Source organism: Amphiprion ocellaris, chromosome 21 (assembly GCF_022539595.1).
Source record: "Amphiprion ocellaris isolate individual 3 ecotype Okinawa chromosome 21, ASM2253959v1, whole genome shotgun sequence".
In the NCBI taxonomy this organism is placed as follows: domain Eukaryota; kingdom Metazoa; phylum Chordata; class Actinopteri; family Pomacentridae; genus Amphiprion; species Amphiprion ocellaris.
In genome coordinates, this window is record NC_072786.1 from 11,761,035 (window position 1) to 11,779,410 (window position 18,376).

The 18,376-nt window shown below is 40.9% G+C and overlaps 1 protein-coding gene across 2 annotated transcripts in view; it reads left to right on the top strand.

Moving 5' to 3' along the window:
• The window catches only part of sox5 (SRY-box transcription factor 5), a 297,848-nt gene that overhangs the window by 146,737 nt on the left and 132,735 nt on the right, over nt 1-18,376 (top strand). For both annotated transcript variants that reach the window (XM_055006506.1, XM_055006507.1), the window contains exon 4: nt 14,949-15,041. In XM_055006506.1, the coding sequence (XP_054862481.1) occupies nt 15,004-15,041 (38 nt within the window). In that variant the 5' untranslated portion in view covers nt 14,949-15,003. The remainder of the gene's footprint in view (nt 1-14,948; nt 15,042-18,376) is intronic.

Here is an 18,376-nt window from a genome sequence, read left to right on the forward strand (position 1 = left end):
TATCAGCAGTAGACTGAAAATCTTGATACCAAACAAGATTTTATGATGTTATCATAACTCGTCAACACATACCGTTCATAGAGGATGCAGACTGGCATCATGTCTACAATATTAACGAATATTTATGAGGTTTTATCATTTTGCTGAAACTGAAATCCCCAAATGGCCCCAGTTCTTGTTTGTGCAGTTGCTTATGCAATACTAATTATACACATCTGACCAGTAACACGTGATAATGGGAAGAATTGGCATCAAATTTCCCCAATAAAGCCTTTTATTATCACAGACAGACAGGCTCTTCTTTGCTGTTTATTAGGTTTGTATTTTTCTGCCTGTGTCTTCTGGGGTGAGCAGGAATAATAAAGGATGCTACTGTCACAGGAGCCCATCTGATTTGATGCTCACTTGTACGCACACCAGACATCACACACACATGCCCGAGAACACGGTTTGCGAGCTCTTGCCATTTTTGTCTTCCACCCTGTGTAATTTTAAAGTGCGTTGGAAATCCTGTGTTGGGGCCATCAAAGCAGTGCCCTAACCGTTAATGGCTTTACAGCTTGTTAGTTAGTTTTAGGCTGCTCAGGAGGAGGTGTGCATGTTTTTGCATGAAGGAGCGGTGTCAGCTGGCTTTAAGCATGATGAGCGCGGTGTTTGCAGGGAATTAAATTCAAACAAAAATGCACATTAGTACAGAAAGAACGCACACATCCAAGCAGGAGGCGAGTGTATATAGTGCAGATGGACTCATATACACAAACACACACAAATAGTAAACCAGCACGTCGATAGTCATCTCTCTTTCTGCCTCTCTCGCTGGGAGTCCGGTGAGGCCTGGCCTAATTGAGCTGGCCTCAGGAAGCCCATCATTAGCCCTGCTGCTCCGGTCACACATGGCCACCAGATGTGAGTCCAGCCACAATGGAAAACGCCACTCTTTCTCTCCTCCGTCTTCCTCTTTTCTCCCTCCATCTCTCTCACTCATGTCTGTCTCCCTCCGTCACTCCTCAGCCCTAATAAACTGGCTTTTGTCTCGACGAGGCCCATTGTCCGTTAAGCCTACCACTGACTGCCATAAGAGGAGTCATTGGGGCCTGAATGTGATGCTTTGTACTGACAATAGACAGAAATAGGAGAGGAAGAGAGGGATGGAGAGGGAGGGAGGCGGAGGGTAACTGGAGCGGTTTTCAATGAACTCTCTGGAATTTTTACGGCTTGTTTTTGCAGTTTCAGAATTCGGTGTCTTGGGGCCATGAAATATACATCGCACCTTTCTCGCCTCCCCTTCCTACCTGGCTGTCCACTGGTAGATGTTGCTCTTGATTGGATGTGACTGAGTGTGCATACATATGTGTATTTGCTATTTTTGCGAGAGACTAAACGAACTTTCTGTTTAGTCTGATCTCAACAAACCAGTATTTTTCTGACGGTCTTCAGTAGGAGAGCTTATAGTGGGGAAACTCAAGGTTCATGGTGACAGCAGGCAACAGACCATCCACAAGACCATTAGTGGGATCAGCTACTGATGTTGGACTGTTGGATGTATGTAGATCGCTTTCTGATTGGACTCTGGCTTTGTCATGGATCTGGTGCCCTGTTATGCATGTTTTTTTGTTTTACAAACATATTATGACTACAACTGACAATCACTTTCATTGTTGATTAATCTATCTGTCATTTCCTCACCTAATCAGTTTGTTTTTTTTATCTATAAAATGTCAGTGAATGGTGAAAAATATCAAATATCTCTCCTCAAAGCCCAAGACAATGTTCTGAAATGTCTTGTTTCGTCCACAGCTTAAATATATTCAGCTTACTGTCATAGAGGAGGAAAATGAGTAGAAACTATTCACATTTGAGAAGCTGAAATCAGATAAGTTTTACTTGATTTTCTTGAACTGTGGTAGTTCTATGCATTCACAGGGCTATGCATTCATGGTAGTCCTGGCCAGGTTCACATCAAACATGCTGGACCTCATCTGAACTGAGCAAATTTATCTTTGTCTAATCTGATTAAAGGCTTCTTTTAATAATCTGTCTAATGTTCTCTAGCAAAGTTTCATGTTGCAGTTTTGTGCCAAAGAGCTAACGTCTTTTGTTCTCAGATGATATCAGTAGAGGTTGATATTATCCAACATTGTTTACACTGTCTGAGTTGTCAGAGAAACTTGATTGCCATTGATAACTACTGCGCTAAGTCCGAAGCAGCTACTATTTTTCAGAACTTTATTGTGCAAGTAGTTCACTGTCTATAGCCTCATTTTAGGACGATGACTGCAGCACTGATTAGTGGTACTATGGTTTGTTTTTTTATCTCTTAATTCCTAGTACAACTAGGTATCAACTGATTTTTAGTTGGTCACAGATCTGCTTGTTTCCTTTTCCATCTTTGTAAAGTCTCTCAACCAGTTTTTTTTATATAATCCTCTGGGAATTCTTTTCCATGTGGAGCCATGATGCAGACATGCAGCCTTTAGCTCTGTCCTGTAGGATTAATAACTACCGTGCCAAGTCTGAAGCAGCTCAATCTAGCTCAGTTTTTTTAGAGCTAGACTGAGCAGGTAGTTCACTGTTTGTGGATTCGTTTTAGGAGGACGGCCACTGCAGCACTGATTAGTGGTACTATGACTGTTATATACCTCATTTCAGGTGATTTTTAGTTGATCACAGATGTTCCTTTATCCTTTTCCATCTTTGTAAAGTTTCACAATCAGATTTTTTCAATTCCGCTGGCAATTCTTTTCAACGTGTAGCCATGATGTAGACATGAAGCCCAAAGGTCCAAAACACGTGTGCTCCATTTTGTTGCATTGAGTTTCTACTTTGGGCCCAGTATTTTCAGTATTGTCTCAGTTGTTAATAAGAGGAAATACTTCGCTTGTTAACGTAAAAATGATGCAGTTGTTGAGAGGTGATGCAATTTTGATGCAGTCATTTCAGTGATGTTACATTGGGGTGTACTCCTTCCATTGTACACTGTAAAACCTGTGTGATTGGTCCTATTGTTTCCATCAATTTCCCTCATTTGTTTTTCTTTTTTTCTAACTCTAAAAATGTCTTTATCTCTCAGCCACTTAGGGGAGGTGTCTGTGTGTGTCTGTGTGTGTGCATGCGAGCGTGTTGGGTTAAACTGTAGACGCATGGCAATACATGATACATTTCGACGGCTGCCCTCATTTGAGACAAATGTAATTATCACGCGTGGCTGAGTTTTTTCTTATTATTGAAAAGTTAAGTCACTAATCTGTGAAGTTGTTCCTCGGCTGAATTAATTCAATTATCTGGCAGCACGAGTAGATATCAAGGTTTGACGTTTGTGCCTGTGTGCCTATTTCTGTTTGTGTGCAGTTGTATAATATGCATATGTGTGTGCATGTGTTTTTGTATTAGTGTGCGCTAATGCTTGCATGTTTCTGACATTTCACAGTGCATGGATTTGTGTACGAGTGTATTTGCGTTTATTATGTGTGAGAACAGACAGCATGTTTTCAACTCCCACTGGATCAAGGCCTTTTATAATCCACTGAGCCGACATAATTCCACCTCACTTACAATGGATTTGCCTCTGCTTTGTCTCCTCATTATTGTTCTCATTCACATGATAAGCTGCTTCATGATTCCATTAGCACTCTCCCTTAGCCACCAAGCTACAGGCAACAACATCTCAACTTTAGCGCTGTGGAATCAAAACTTTTTACTCCATTCATCTCAGCCTGATCAGCTGAAGGACAGTTGTGAAAAATCCATTGTTGTGCATAATAGACCATCTCAGACTGTGTTTATACTATTGTGTCATGAATAATAACCAGAACAAATTATCAAGATATCTGTCAGTATTCCGCTTGTTCATTCTCGTATTCTGCCTGTCAACACAGACACTTGTGAGTTACAGTTACATTATTTATTTTAACCCTGCCATCTCAAGCAGTTTCTGTGCTTCTTTGCTCCTGTCACATTTTAACTCACTGCAAGCTCATTTTTCACTGCAATATAAAGTCTTGCATCTCTGTATAAACAGCACAGCCATGGCTAGAAGCAGAGAGAACTCTAAAATGTGTTTTGGCAAGTATAGCTGAGTTATAATGCCAGAAATCATTAAAAAAATAAAATAAAATCAAAAAACGACAGTTGAATTTCTTCTCCAAAAATGAAAAAAAAAATGCACATAATTTTTCCAAGTGCCCAAAGTGCGACCAGTACTACAAAAAACTGTTGGTTCTACATGTTATTAATATTTATTATATACATTTTAACTCATTTCCATACTTATGTCCTATATGCTATGTGTATACACGGCCTGCAGTTCAAACGACTAGTATTTGCAGGCACCAGTACATACAGAATATCTTTTTTTCCAGAATCTGGTTTAAACAAAATATTTGGTTTGGTGATTTTTTTTTAAATTTTATTTTATTGAAGCATGTTGACTAAAGTAATTTTAAGAAAATTTCATGCAATTAAGCCTAATTTTGGTTAGGTTTTCTGGTCAGAGTCTTTCCTTTTTAAAGTTTTTCAAATGAACAGCAAATCACAAATGAGTAGTTCATTGGCAAGTTGAAAATTAGACAAATCTTTCTGTTTGTACGGTTTCTAGCCCTGAAAAGTTGTATATTTTTGGCGACTTTTTAAAGATAAAATGTCTTTCAAACCCACTGGCAGATTAGATATTGATGATATATTTGCAGCTGTGCTAATCAGCATGGTTGCTATCAAGAGTAGATCATTTCTCCAGCATATTACAATGGTTTAATGCTCCACAACTTCACTGATAAATTACAAATGTGCACTTCCAGTGGCTGCGAACACAACGCAGGTCCTGGTGTTGACAGCACAGTGTCAAGTGACATCCTGACTCTTGACTCTTTGCACATGTTGCACATGCGTTACAGGGGTACGCTCTGTGCAACACAAACACAACTTCGTGTTCAACCCAATGCCAGATGAAGCAAGTGCCTTTACATTTGCTCTCTGGCTGTACAACTAGCACATTGTTATCACTATTGTACTTGATAGGCCAATCTTGAAAGTTATCTGTGCTACAGAAGCGACATCCTTGACATTTTTTCTGCTTTCATTCAAGGTTCAACTCATTTTAAGTGTTCCTACAGTAACATTCATTGCGATCTCTGGTGTGAGATCTGACACAGATTCATCAGTCTGCTCGACTGCATGCAGCTAGCAAGTGAAGGCCACGTTAATCGTGTGCTAGGATGAGCTACAGCGGAATGTTTATTAGTTATATTCCTGCTATTAAGAGTTAAGCTTAGCATTTTAGAGGCTGTAATTGTTGCTCACTCTGTGTTCAGGAGGCAGTTATCCAGTAGTTTGATCATCTTTTCTTCCGGATTCATGAAACGGTGTCAAACTGGGAAGTACATGCACACACCTCAGTCAGTTTGCATTGGTTTGTATTATACAGTATGCTAGAATGGATCAGTTTAGAATTAAACGCATGTGTCATTCAAACCATGAATTGTAGCTTCAGTTTGCAAGGCAAGTTTTTATTTTTCATTGTTGCTAATCTCTTGCAAAACAAAATTGTCCTTCTGGCCAAAGGTCTGCAGCTGCAGTAAACATCTTTTTCTGTCTGTCTCGCTCTCTGTCAGACATGCTAATGCTATTGATCCTCATTGGAAACAGGACAGAACCATCTACAGATAAGAAGACAATGCTTGCAGCGGCCCATAGATTTCTTCCTGGTGCTCTGAGAGGTGTGTTGCAGGCTGTATCGGAGTTCACGGGGTTCTCACAATCTGTTGTCTTACGAATCATATCGATGCTCTCCTCTGGGCTCGGCCGAAGCAGTCTGTTTTTATCAAAGAGGATAGCAATTTGTTATGTACAAGACGAGTGTAAGTGTTTGTACATACAGATGGCATGTTCAATTTTGGATTTTCTAGATTAAAGAGAATATTTTTTGTTGCATTCGTGTGCATGTGTGTTGCGACAAAGGTTGTGTAATTTATTTATCTAATGTCAGGGTCCCAGACAATGCAACTCCAGTGTCAAGGTTGGCAGTGATGGTTGCCATGGCGATGCTGGCAAACACATCTCACAGATCTGGGCTTGTATTTCTCCTCTCCAAGAGAGAAATCAGGCTTTTGGAGACTGAAGAGCAGAGCGGCATCTTTTTTTTTTTCTTCTGTGTCTGTATGTGTCTGTGTGTGTGTGTGTGTGTGTGTGTGTGTGTGTGTGTGTGTGTGTGTGTGTGTGTGTGTGTGTGTGTGTGTGTGTGTGTGTGTGTGTGTGTGTGTGTGTGTGTGTGTGTGTGTCTGTGTGTCTGTGTGTCTGTGTGTCTGTGTGGGTGTACACGCATGTGTGTGTGTGTGTGTGTGTGGTGTGTGTGTTTGCCAGTAGAGTGGCGGATATTGATCAAGAATCGAACCCATGTCGCTCAGTAGAGAGGCCTAATGCACTTTCGACCCAAACTAGAAAGAGATGGGGGAAAAAAGCGTGAAGAAGAAGAAAAAAAAGGAACCACTAGCTATAATGTATCACAGTGGAGAAGAAAAAAGTCGCTGAGACAAGAAGACAAAGAAGAGAAGAGGGAGAAAGCCTTTTTTTTTTTCTTTTTAGTAGAGAATCAATTAGGTCTTTCCAGTCTAGTGCTGCCGTATGTATGTGAAGGAGATGGTGCACATACAAACACCTGCACACGCCGTAAAATCGCCTGACGCGAACACAGTCAGTCAGTGTGAGCTCTACCTGCTCAGTCTATCATGCAGGAGGGAGAGGAGTTAAGTGAAACGTGTTGAGCCCTCTCAGGTAATTACATCTCCATGCTAATGTCTAATTAGACAGCTCAGAGGGGACTCATCTGCACTGCATTAATTAATGCAGTCAATCCAGAACTTGCATGCACATGCGCAGCAAATACACAACAGCACACACGCACATCCCAGTCCGTCGACCCGCGGCACGCAGCAGATGCACACTGTATACAGTATGTGAGTTTGACGGTGAATTCGCTGGAAATCAGGGTAATTTGTTTGCTGACGCTGTGTCTCATGAACGTGTAAATATTGTGGAGTAAAGAGAAGCAGGTAAGGACTTCAGCTGACATGAAACAAGCTCTGATTGTGGTTTGTTGGCAGGAGGTCCCAAGCCGAAGGTCAGGATTCCTCCAGAGGGTCAGAAGGGTAATAATTTTTTTTAAATGATTAGCTAATAAATCCGTCAGTTGATGGACTAATATTCTAAAAAAATGTAATAATCAGGTAATCAGTTTAACCCTCTGAACCCTGAGTAGTTTCCTTGTGCCTGTCACGTTGTTACCCACCGTGGGCTCATTTATCACTGCAATATAAAGTCCTGCACCACTGTGGAAACAGCAGGAGAGAGAAAAAATAACTTCTTTGATCGCTTACACTACCATTCAAAAATCTAGACTCACTCAGACAATTTCATGTTTTCCATGAAAACTCACACTTTTATTCATAATTGCACAAGGGTTTTCTAATCATCATTTAGCCTTTCAACATCATTAGCTAACACAATGTAGCATTAGAACACAGGAGTGATGGTTGCTGGAAATGTTCCTCTGTACCTCTATGGAGATATTCCATGTATTTCTGATTGATTTAATGTTATCTTCGCAGAAAAAAAAAGATTTTTTTTCAAAAATTGGACATTTCTAAGTGACCCTAAACTTTTGAACGGTAGTGTATATTACATAAAATTGAGAAATGTTCTGAATCAACATGTGCAACCTTTTTAAAAATGTCCACAGTGTGTTACTAATACTGGCAAAAATATGGTGGCTTTACATTCTATAAATATTTACCTACCTACATTTTTAATTATTTCCCATACCTGTTTCCTATCTGCCAGATAAATTACAGAAACAATAATAAAAGAACCCAAAAACGCCACATCCAAGTAAGGAAAGCAACAAGTGGAATAAAATAAAATCGAGGGTAAGTAATAAATACAAGGCAAAAAAAAAATGAGAATAAAAGTAAATAAGTGAAAGAAATAAGCAAAGAAGTAAAATGAAAAAAATAAATCAATTAGAGGATAAAAGCAGACAATAAAAATCTAATCAAATCAAATCATTTATTTTCATTTAGATGTACATACAATTGTAGTGCAGGCAAAATGAGAGGATGTTTCACTACATATCCAATAAACAAATAAAAAAAGCATAATTTAAAACACATGCATATCCCTGAGACGCATTGTAGGTAAATGTAATGCCAGTTAAAGGTCGACAATTGTGCTCATAAGATTACATACAATGGCAAAATTTGTGAAATATTTGTCCTTTTTTTATGAAATATATGTTTGATCACGGAAAAAACTTTTCATTGGGGTTAGTGGTCAGACACCACACAATTGTATTTGCTCTGACCCTTCGTGTTTTCATTAAGGAATGCTAGATGTTTTACAGATTCTGCCAGGGTATGTCTGCTGTTTACACAAAATCCGTGTTTTGAATCTATGATGTTACACGTCTGAAAACTTGTGTCAAAGACTGGAAGTGCAACTCTGCTTTCAAATGCAGCATCCGTCTCCATACTGTACCTTCAACAAAATATGTATTTTTTATAACAGGCGTAAAGAAATCTTTCAGCACGACGATAGAATTCCCTTCTCTCGTCAGTTTCAAGCGTATTTGATAAATGAACCAGCGTGAAAAGACCCACAAAAGACAGGCTGGCTTGCTGTGCCACCAGGACTCTCCCAGTCTCCAGAGGATGCTGTCCGCCACATTGTTGTAGCTGGTTTGGCCCAGAGATTAATTTTGACCCTAATTTCACCCAGTGTCACCCAGGAAGCTGCTAAGATCGCCTGACGGCTCCCTGCATTGTGTGCGTTAGCTGTCTGTACAGTATACGTGTGTGTGTTGGTAATCTGCTGACCCCGGGGTTTTACAGTAGTGATGAGAGGTAACTGCACTAATTCACCGTCCTACTGTGAACGTCTTCTGTAATTAAGGCCAACTTGTCAGACGGGTCGTGCCTCTCTGTTGCCTGTTCGCTCTCGTTCTCCCACTCTATCAGCTCGAACTTTATTTAGAGGGTGTGAATTTGTGTGCGTTCATTTTCTAGAATCTTTCTTTTCCCCAACTGGGATTCACAGCTTTTGCTTTTTGTATGTGTGTGTGGACTCTCACACACATTCTTAACCTTCTGAACCCAAAGCAGTTTCTGGGCGTTTTCTGCTCCTGTCACATTTTTACTCACTGTGGGCTCATTTTTCACTACAACATAAAGTCCTGCACCTCTATGGAAACAGAACAACCGTGACTAGAAAGAGAGAGAACTCACAAATGTTTTCTGTGCAGCATGATATAATTAAAATGTCTTAAATCATGAAAAGAATAAAGTATAGTTGAATTTCATTGATTATTTGTTTTTGCAAGAATTGAAAAAAAAAACTGCCGTATGACATTTACAAGTGCCGACAGGTGTTACTAACACTGGCAAAAAAAAATGGCATCTCGTCATACTATAGATATTTTGCTTTTTACATTATTTAATTAGTTTCCCTACTTTTCTGCTATCTGCTCTGTGTAAGCAAATCCTGCAGTTCAGCCGAGTTCAGTCAAAAATCCCTGAATTTTTGCCACATCAATGTTGGTCACAGTTGAGTCTTTAGTAGGTTTTCATTTGGGTTACAAAGCACAGATTTTCTTATTGTTTGCAGAATCTGATTGGTGTAAATTGTCTGTTTTTTGCATTTTTTTAAGAGACATGTAGCATAAAGTGACTTTGGTGAAATGTCACTAGGTTAAGCTTAGATTTGGATCATTTTATTGACGGAACTGCATGTGACTGATGAGCAGTTCAGGGACCACTGGAAAATCTCAGAAATGTTTGTTGTTGTTTTCTTTTTTGTCGTCGTTTTTTTTTTTTTTTAGTTCAACAGCCACTGCAAAATTGGAAAAAAAAAAAAGTCAACTCTAGCAGACATGCAGAATAAAGTAATTTGATAAAATATCATGATTTTAAGCTTGAATTTAGTTAATTTTCCTGATGCAACAGCACACCATAGATGAGTAGTTCGAGGACCATTACGAAGGTCAAAATCTGATTATTTTTCTGTTTTTACAGTGTCTTTTTCTGATAAATCCTGTAGTTTTTTTAAATTTAACATACATTTCTAGCCTGCTGGTGGGTTGAAGCACATACTCCAGTTTGCCTCAAAAGCTGCTTTTATTTCCACAAAGTGGTTTCATAGATGATGTGACTCTTGGTAATGTGTGTAGACTGAACTCATTCACCTTTGCAGTCATTTAACCCAGGTGAAGAAGCCGTGTGCATCAGATCGGCGGTAACAACAGAATTGGCCGCTGTATGCGTCCATTAAATCCTAATCATGTATTTACTTTTTGCTTTGTGTACTAAGCGCCGTTGTCAAAATATGTGTGACGACAGAAAGTTTGTGTGTGTGTGTGAGAAATCGCTCTGCGCAGTGTGAAGGAATCTCGTCTTCCTTTACAGCAGCTCATCTCCATCAGACCACAACATGCAGAAATCTGCTCGCTAATTACAGCCATATAAATCAGCAGTTGTAATTATGCTAATTAGGCCGCTAACTTCCTCTCAGAAGCCTACACAAACAAAGGCGACGGTATCGGATGATGCGGCGTGTTAACGAGCTTGTCAACTTATCTGACACGAGCTAATTACTCCGCGGGACTCCTCTGTGTTTGGGAGGAGGAGGAGGTTTGGGAGTTAGCTGGTTTTAAAGTTTGCCTCCTTTCACCCTCCTGATTGATACCTGTGTTTTTCAGTGGGATTAACTGCACTATTAATTGATAATAGATTAATCATTATTGATGGATGAAGGTGAGTTGTGGTATGCACTGATTGCATTGTAACGCAGGTATTTCATACGTTAAAGCTGATGTCGGCAAGACTTAAGTTTGGTGTCATAGTGCAAAATAGCCATGATAACCTTTTAGCATGTTGTGATTTATGAGAAAACCAGTCATCTCCACCTCATCTTGACCAATCACAGGGTTCTTCCGTCCAGATCAGCTTAGATGGGATGACTGCATTTTGTATTTCATGTTTATTTTATTTGTACCTTTTGCAGATTTCTGCCTACTGCCGCTTTTAGCGATTGCCAAAGTCATATTGTTGTAAATAATAAGAAGTATCACAGTAGATTCAGAGGTTCAGAGCATTAAAGCGTGTTCATCAGTTTGAATACAAAGCTAGCAGTGCTTTAATTTCCTCAAAGTGGTTTGTGAGATCAGCTGAGATGGTATGAAGTTCATTGGAAGGGCTTCAGAGAGGAAGGAGGATGGTATTTTTTACTTTTGTCTTTTGCAGATTTTTGACAACTGTAGTTTGTGGCGATCACCCTTATAGTCTTAGAAATAATAACATAATAAATAATAATACAATAAGAATACATTATTGCTTGAGTTGATGACCTTAAATAATGTGATTACCCTCAAATGACCAGTTTGCATTCCTGCAAATTTATTTTCAGAAAATTTAACTTGAAGTTTTCGACTTTTCCAACTTAAGTATTTGCTTCATTCAAACGTACCCTAATGTGAAACATGATTGTTGTAATGCTTTTATGTTTGTTAGTCTGTAGTCCTTCTCAAAAAAAAAAGTGGTTGAGTTGCAGCAGAAAAAACGTCAGACACAACGCTAAAGGAGCTGTAAACTTTATTTTCATACTCTCGCTGAAATTAAAATACTTTAAATGGACAAAATGAAATTTCAAGTTAACCATAAATCAATTAATCAATTAAAGTCTTTGAATTCTTTGTCCTTACTCCTCTTTGCCTTTTTTCATTTGCTTCAATAACAGATGTGAGGATTTCTGGGTTTTTTTCTGTTATAAGTGAATGACAACTGTTTGAAATATTTGCTTATTTGGAGTTGGAATGTTGAATTACTGGGAAATCCCAAAGTGTCTTTTTGTTAAGTGAACTGAACCGATTTGAACTGATAACTTGGAAATCCCCAAGTGGACCTTTGTTGTGTTGTGAACTGTTTCAGTTAGATGAACAGGACTGAATTACAAAGAGTTTTTGTTTGCTTTTTTCCTCTTTTGACCCAAGATAACTTTTGAAAATTAACGATGTTGTAGTTTTTTTAAACTACATAGTTTACTTCACAGCAGCAGTTTCTTTATAGTATTGAGACAATGCAACCAGGGGTTATGTGTGTTTGAATTCATGTATCCGTTATGAGGTTTGACTGTTGACTTAGATCCAACCTGGTCAAACTGCTATGAGCCTTGAATTCAAAAACATATGCACTGTAATGTTTCTCTTGGATTTAAATGCAGCACCATAAATGTCTTACAGAAAGTGATACCTGAATAAAAAATGTGATTAGGTTGCTCTGAAGGCAACACTTGGGCAGATGAAGGTGAACCCACTCTGAAGTGCATTAACACACTGGTACAGTGCTTAAATTAAAAAAAGAACTGACAGCAAAATAACTGAGAAGTGTAATGTAACTAACAAGAAATTTGGGAAGCTACATTTGAATTATTATTTTAAAAATTTCCTAGTAGATCTCAAATGGACTTGACCAGAAGAGACATGGGAAACCTTGAAGTCAACTGGAAGAAGGTTCTTCAGCTGAGACCAAATCTAAACACTGCACATCATCACAAACATACCATCCCCACTGTGAAGCATGGTGGTGGCAGCATCATGATGTGAAGCATGGTGGTGGCAGCATCATGATGTGAAGCATGGTGGTGGCAGCATCATGATGTGAAGCATGGTGGTGGCAGCATCATAGTGTGAAGCATGGTGGTGGCAGCATCATGATGTGAAGCATGGTGGTGGCAGCATCATGATGTGAAGCATGGTGGTGGCAGCATCATAGTGTGAAGCATGGTGGTGGCAACATCATAATATGAAGCATGGTGGTGGCAACATCATGATGTGAAGCATGGTGGTGGCAACATCATGATGTGAAGCATGGTGGTGGCAGCATCATGATGTGAGGCATGGTGGTGGCAGCATCATGATGTGAAGCATGGTGGTGGCAGCATCATAGTGTGAAGCATGGTGGTGGCAGCATCATGATGTGAAGCGTGGTGGTGGCAGCATCATGATATGAAGCATGGTGGTGGCAGCATCATGATGTGAGGCGTGGTGGTGGCAGCATCATGATGTGAAGCATGGTGGTGGCAGCATCACGATGTGAAGCATGGTGGTGGCAGCATCATGATGTGAAGCGTGGTGGTGGCAGCATCATGATATGAAACATGGTGGTGGCAGCATCATGATGTGAGGCGTGGTGGTGGCAGCATCATGATGTGAAGCATGGTGGTGGCAGCATCATGATGTGAAGCATGGTGGTGGCAGCATCATGATGTGAGGCATGGTGGTGGCAGCATCACGATGTGAAGCATGGTGGTGGCAGCATCACGATGTGAAGCATGGTGGTGGCAGCATCACGATGTGAAGCATGGTGGTGGCAGCATCACGATGTGAAGCATGGTGGTGGCAGCATCATGATGTGAAGCATGGTGGTGGCAGCATCATGATATGAAGCATGGTAGTGGCAGCATCATGATCTGAAGCATGGTGGTGGCAGCATCATGGTATGAAGCATGGTGGTGGCAGCATCATGATGTGAAGCATGGTGGTGGCAGCATCATGATGTGAACCATGGTGGTGACAGCATCATGATGTGAAGCATGGTGGTGGCAGCATCATGATGTGGGGAAGTGTTCAGCAGGTCCTGGAAGGTTTAAAAAAGTAGAGAGTAAAATGAATGCCAAGTATTGGGAAATCTTGGAGGACAACCCAATGCAGTCTGCAAGTGTGACTTTGGAGAAGATTTAGAAGATTTGTTTTCTAGACAATGACCTAAAGCATACAACCAAAGCTGCACAGAAATAGTTTAAGGACAACCGAGTGAATGTTCTGGAGTGGCCAAGTCAGAGCCCAGATCCCAGTCCAACTGAGAATTTGTGGCTGGACTTGATAAGAACCCACAACCCCTGTGCAACCTGACATGGTTTGAACAGTTTTGCAAAGAAGAATGGAGTAAAACTGCAGTTTCCAGATGTGCAAGGCTGATTGAGACCTATCTACACCGCTGTAATTATAACCAAAGATACATCAACCAAACGCTGACTTGAAGAGAGTGAATACTTATCAAATTTCTTACTTTACATTTTAATTTGTTTAATTAATTGACATTACTTTGCAGAAATCAGTTTTCACTTTGACACGAAATAGAGTTGAACTGACCATGATTTTATGTTGAAAAGCAACAATGTCAACCTCCTTTGACCAGTAAACTGTCTCCATATTTCTTGGGTGAAAAGCTGAAAAAGTTAACTATCAGTGGTGTTGTGTTGATGGATGTGTAATCTACAGTATTTGGACATCTGTGAAATTTCAGGAAGCTTCCCAAATGTGGCTAAACTTTGTGATTCCCGGAGGAATTTGGTTACTTTTTTTGCATGTTAGTTTGTTTTATGCATGTGTATATGTGTGTGAGAGGGCAAAAGTAATAAGTTGTAATGAACCCACAGGGATTAAAACTACTGGAGAGCTGCATTAATTACTTGAATTCAGTCAGTGATGTAGCCATTAAACACACACACTGCACACTTAAACTTCATATACATACATTTCTCTACTGTAAACTTCACATTTATTCAAAAATCTACTACTACAGCTGCAGTATGTGTGCGTTTGTGTGTGTGTGTGTGTGTGTGTGTGTGTATGTGTGTGTGTGTGTGTGTGTGTGTGTGTATGTGTGTGTGTGTGCCTCAGGTGTTTAAACTGCACAACACAAGCTTCCAGCTGTTGCTGCTACACACAACATTCATGCACAGATTCACATACTGTTAGAAACTCACAAATGCTCTCTTGTCTCTCAGTCCCGAATATTAACCTTTGCTTTTATGTCCCTCTGCCTGTCTGTCTGTCTGTCTGTCCATATGTGTGCTGTTTGTCTGTCTGTCTGCATGTTTGTCCGCCTATCTGTCCGTCAATATGTCAGTCTGGCTGTGTTTTTGTGCGTCAGACAGATTTCGTCAGAGCCGGGAAGCTGCTAGATGTTAAGGGCTATGAAGAACGCTGAGTCTGAAGACAGGTGAGGTGACTTTCTAAAATAATCCATCCATTTATTAAGTTCTTTATCCTGTAGAGGGTTCTTGGGATCTGTTGTCCATCCCAGCTAACTTCAGGCGAGAGATTGGGTATACCTTGGACAAGTCCATCACCAGGGTAACACAAAGAGACAACCATGTATGCTAATGACCAATTTGGAATCACTAAATAGCCTCTCATGGACATTTTTAGATGGTGGGAGGAAGCCAGGCCACCCAAAGGAAGCCCACCAGGCACAAGGAAAACCTTTCGAAGTCCACCTAGAAGGGCCTTAAATGGCCCCCGTTACCATGGATCATTCCCATGCTGCAGGCTCTACCATCTAACAGACTCAGTAGTCACATTATTACCTCATTTAATGGCAGCAGAGCCATGATTTTGCACTTACAAAGAGGAACAAAGTCCAGGAGACTTGAGTGTGACCATAATTATAGTTTTATTTTTTCACTCAAATCTCGGTCAGACTTTCGCTTTCATCTGGTGTCAAGTTGCGTTTTCAGTCAATGATTGTTTACTGTACCAAAGCTGCTTGGTTTAGAAAAGGATCGTGGTCCAGGTTAAAGGTCCTATATGGTTTTGTGGTTGTTATAAATTTACAGGTGTAAAATAAAAACTCTTAAACTAGACATTTTGGTACCTTAACCTAACCACAAAGTCAAAAGTAACAGCACCATTTCCTAACAGTAGAAATTTGACAAGTGTACTACTCCACATTGTCAAGACAGATGATTGACTGGTGCTCCTACAACCACACAAACTTTGGCTGCACCTGATTGGATGAATGCATCACTAGTATTCTGCCTACTCCTGATTTCACACCAACATGGTAGCTTGTTTGGAAACATACTGCAAAAACAGCTTACCAAAATGTGTTTCTGAAAACATTTGAGGCAAAAAATAGGCCGTGTTGGAGATTCTGAAGTCAACTAGAAGAAGGTTTTTTGGTCATTTGAGACCAAAATTTAGCTTTTGGATCATCAGACTAGATGCTATGTTTGGCAGACACTAAACACTGAACATAATCACAGATACACCATCCCTACTGTGAGGCGTGGTGGTGGCAACATCATGATGTGGGGTTGCTTTCAGTAGTAGGCCCTGGAAGGTTTGTAAAAGTAGAGGGTAAAATGAATGCAACAAAATATAGGGAAATCCTGGAGAACAATCTGATGCAGTCTGCTAGAGGGATGCGACTTGAGAGCAGATTTGTTTTGTAGCCAATGACCTGAAGCATGCAGCCCATGCTGCACAGAAACAGTTCAGTGCAGTTGTTGAACCAGTTGTCATTTTAGATCACCAACAGTTAGTTTAAACGTTTTTCAGAAATTTCCAGAGGTGTAAAGTGGCAGCTTGACTCTCCTGATTTGCATAAAGTAGCCCAGACCTCAACTTTATCCAATGAGGAGATAACAGTGCCTCTCTTGAAATGCATTGCAACGCTATCAGAGTGCATTGCATGGCTGACAATTCAGAGAAAATACAAGGGAATCGTTGAAGAATGATGTATCCATTGGACATGTACAATAAGAATAGTGGACCTTCACACTAGACGGAAGCCTTGATCTCCTTGGTGAGGTCCAGTTGCTAACTTATGACTCCATGTTCCCTTCTACCACCTCTAATGGACTTTAAAACTTTAAACCTTTCCATAAATGAGAAAATGTTTCAAAACGTAATCTAGAATGCTGCATAGCTGTATAAGAATGTAATTTTTTTGGAAACCAGACTGTCTTTTTCCTAAAATATTCCTTAAAAAATAGATCTTATAGCACCATTAATGCTCACAGCATCAGTTGCATGATTTGACAGACTGAGCCGTGATCCTTCCTCAACCTAGACGTGACGGTTGAACTCCACACATTGATATCAGCGAAAGACATCATCATACATACATTCCTCTGAGGGAAGGGAAGAAGGAAATCCTAAAGGAAACCTGCTACTCGTTAGACAGACACGATCGAGGCTCATTTTTGACATAATATATAGAAACGCAGATGGCTAACACACCACCGGTTCCTCTTTCCTTCCACATGGAACTTGCAAAGTAACTCGAACGTCCCTAGTTGCCGATCAGAGTTGCTAAAAATGTTGCTCTGTGCATGACTACCACCTGCTGTCTACCTCTGTCTCCTCCCCCTCTCCTCCTGGTTCTCCTCTTCTCCGCTTCAGTTTGTTTTTTCTTGCACTCTAATATTTAATTTGATCTAACAAGAGCTGATGAAAACAGCTGTATCCGTCCATCACTGCTGTCCGCACTGATCCCTTCTGATCTCGGCGACTTTTTCTCTCCCCTTTTGCTTACCTAATTATTTCACTCCTGTGCCACACGATTAGCTCCTCTCCTCTTTCCTCCTCCTCTCCTCTCCTGTTTCTTCCTCCTCTTCCTCTCCTCTCTCCCTCAGTCTGTCTCTGTGTTCAGTATGCGCTGCTGAGAGGGCATCATTACGGAGCCCGTATTTGAGTCATTTTGATTTAAGCAGCCAGACAATGGCCTGTTGATTGAAGCAACCAGAAGGCAGACAATAGGGTTCTATGCCACATAATGCGCCACCATTTTTTCTGAGCTCCCCGCTTTCAGAAAAGGGCCCCGGCTCTCCATTGTGCCTCTCCCGGAGGGAAAAAAATGGTGCTTGGGGAGGAGGAATATTTTCCCGTGGTATGTCATTATTTTGCAAATTTCTATTATCTCATCATGTTGTCTTCATTGTAATTGCAGCTAATTAGGAGGCTAGTTAGGAGCCTGGGCTTTGAGGCTGGCTCGGCTGCTGAAAGGAGCCCACCGATTATGGCCCCGACAAGAGAGGAAGCAGGAGAAAAGGGGAGATTAATGCTGTTACCCAGGAGACACTGGCTTCCATCTGCGGGGAACAATGCAGTTTTGTTTTCTCCGGGATCCTGCTCAGATCAACAGAATGGGGGCTAGCTCTGCTCTACTCTGCTTGGCGACAATGCCCAATTCTGTCTTACCGGGAGGCTCAGAGCAGAACCCCCCCACCCCACCCCGCCACCACCTCCTCACCCTCTCCTCACCTACCCTGCCTCCACCTTTCCTTTTCGTCGTCCTCGCCACCTCTTCCTCCTCCGTTCAGCGGGGCCCTGACTAAAAAGCTTAGCACCCTCAGCCATCCAGCCAGCCCAGCGCCAGTGACTGAGAGCTCTCACACTGCCTCCCCCCTCTTCTTCCCCCCCTTCAGTATCAGATGAAAGCATGTGTGGATAAAGTTCCCAGGTTGTGGGAGGTCGCGCCCTTGTCACACTCGAAGCTGCGAGGTTTTACTCCCTCAATCCCCGTCGAGCTCCAAAGCACTTAATGAAATA